This window comes from Belonocnema kinseyi, chromosome 4, assembly GCF_010883055.1.
Source record: "Belonocnema kinseyi isolate 2016_QV_RU_SX_M_011 chromosome 4, B_treatae_v1, whole genome shotgun sequence".
Taxonomy (NCBI): domain Eukaryota; kingdom Metazoa; phylum Arthropoda; class Insecta; order Hymenoptera; family Cynipidae; genus Belonocnema; species Belonocnema kinseyi.
This window is the reverse complement of record NC_046660.1, coordinates 36,952,077-36,954,290: the sequence shown is the minus strand read 5'-3', so window position 1 is coordinate 36,954,290 and position 2,214 is coordinate 36,952,077. Positions and strand designations below refer to the sequence as shown.

Sequence of the window (2,214 nt, the reverse complement as noted above, 5' to 3'; positions counted from 1 at the left end):
CAGTTCACATGTCTCATTTCATTATCAATTAAACACTTTTATTATTTGTAATTACTATGTAACATAACCTATATTGTTTTCACGCTCTTGTATCCATTTGAAATTCGAACGCAACCATGGACACTATGATAAATTTGATCCGAAGATGCACGGACTTGACCGAATATCCGATCCGAATGTAACTTTAAAGGCGCGAAATATGAAAATACCCCTGTTTGATGGCTTCTCTCCTGCTATTGTGCAATTCAGGGTTCCTTATAAAAGTAATGCGCATGGATTCCGGAAAAAAATTTATTTATCTCACTGGTACAAAAGCTTCAAAAATCTTCAAAGTAGTGTCCCTTGGACGAGATACACTTATGTAGGCGTGATTTCCATGCCTCGAAAGCGGCCGCAAACTCCTCGGCCGGAATGGCCTTCAAAAATGATGTAACATGGGCTTTGACATTGTCCAAAGTTCCCCAACGGTGGCCCTTAAGATCTTGCTTCAAGCGGAGGAATAAGAAAAAGTCACACGGAGCCAGGTACGGGCTTTCTATCAATTCGAATAATTCTTGACAGCGCAAAACTCGGAGGTCCTTTTGTTCTTGAGTGAGCACTTTTGGTATCAGCTTTGCGCACACCTTTCTCATCGCCAAATCTTGCGTTATTATCCCGTGCACTGCAAATGTACTAATGTCTAGGGTGTCTGCGATCTGTCTGATACCTAATCGATGATCGGTGTCCAAAAGTTTCTGCACACGCTCCACGTTAGCGTCGGTTCGCGCGGTTATTGGTCGTTCGGAGAGTTGTTCGTCGGCGACCTCGGTTGGACCCTCTAAAAATGCCTTATTCCAGGGTCCTGACTGCGATCTTGATATACAGTCATCCTTGAAGGATTCTCGAAGCATACTGTAGGTTTCGGTTGCATTCTTGCCCAAGCGCACACAAAACTTGATCGCGTACCGCTGCTCGATCGAACCTTCCATGACGCCGTGTTACACGTTTCGAAAACACCTTTTGCGAGAAGTCACTTCCACTCGCTCCCAGAGCTCGGAACCAACTGCCGTCAAGCACACTGTGTCGGTAAGACCCCCCTCCATATTTTGCCGCCTGGCTGAGGTCGCTGCGTGGTATAGTCGCGTCAAAAAATATCCATGCGCATTACTTTTATAACGAACCCTGTAGGGTTACGTCGATGAGTTAGAAGACGCCCCGGATTTTCTGCGAAGGAACCAGACTACATCATAAAATAATTGGAGAGACTGGTCGAGAGATATGTCATAGATAGGGTGCTTTTGGCCTCCCCGCTGCATCGAGGACAGCATGCTTTGCAGGCATGCTACTCGGTAGAAACGGCAGTCCATGCTGTTCAGTACAGTTGGTACAAATGTAGAATTATGTATTGCCATTTCAGCTTTATTCACAATCACCTTGTGGACACTCTTTTCTTCGAACATCATATTTTTTGTTTTCTTTACGTTAATGTTAAAGTTATCGCTCTTCATGATTGCATTGAGTTTGTTTAACTTTCTTTGCTAGTCTTTCATTGATTCTGCCATAACCACTTTATCATCTGCGATTGCTAACATACGTACCCTTATTGTTTCGAGATCCACATTTTCGTCGAAGAGGGCCATTTCTAAACAGTTGTCCATGAATATAATAAATAGCCATGAGGACATAACATATATTTTCTTCTGTTATTTTCATTATTCTGCGAATAAGTATCTTTGAGTATATTTTACTTATGGTATTTAATAACCTTATACTTTTCTGATTATTGCAGTTACTTTAATCTCCCTTTCTTTTGTATATTGGTACGATAATCATTTTTTCCAGTTGTCTCAGATTTCTCCCATCTCGATAGATAAATTTTTCAATTCCTAGTTTCCTTAAGAAAAACTTAAAAGATAACTGTTTTTCCTTTAGTCAATTTCAGCCTTATCGCATGACTGAGCATTAGTTTAACTTTTCAAGTTCAGTGTTAGACCATTTTATAAGCCCGAAGAAGTACGTGAGGACAGGTGTGGCATATGTGTTGATCGCCCTGATTTTGTTTGCCGAGTTGAGAAAACTCTTCATAATTAATCTGAGTCTCGTAGTAAAGGCAGTCATTCGGCTTGTTAACTATCGTATGTTGAATACCCTTAGAATCAAGAATACCCAGATATTTATATGATTCGCCTACAGCCATTGCCTCGATGTCATTTTCGAACTCGTTCTCTAAATCTG

At 41.2% G+C, this 2,214-nt stretch overlaps 1 protein-coding gene across 1 annotated transcript; it reads right to left on the bottom strand.

Moving 5' to 3' along the window:
* Positions 1-317: 317 nt before the first annotated feature.
* LOC117170835 (protein GVQW3-like) lies at positions 318-968 on the bottom strand. Its single transcript, XM_033357879.1, has one exon. It carries the CDS (start codon positions 966-968, stop codon positions 318-320), a length of 651 nt encoding a protein of 216 aa, XP_033213770.1.
* Positions 969-2,214: the final 1,246 nt, after the last annotated feature.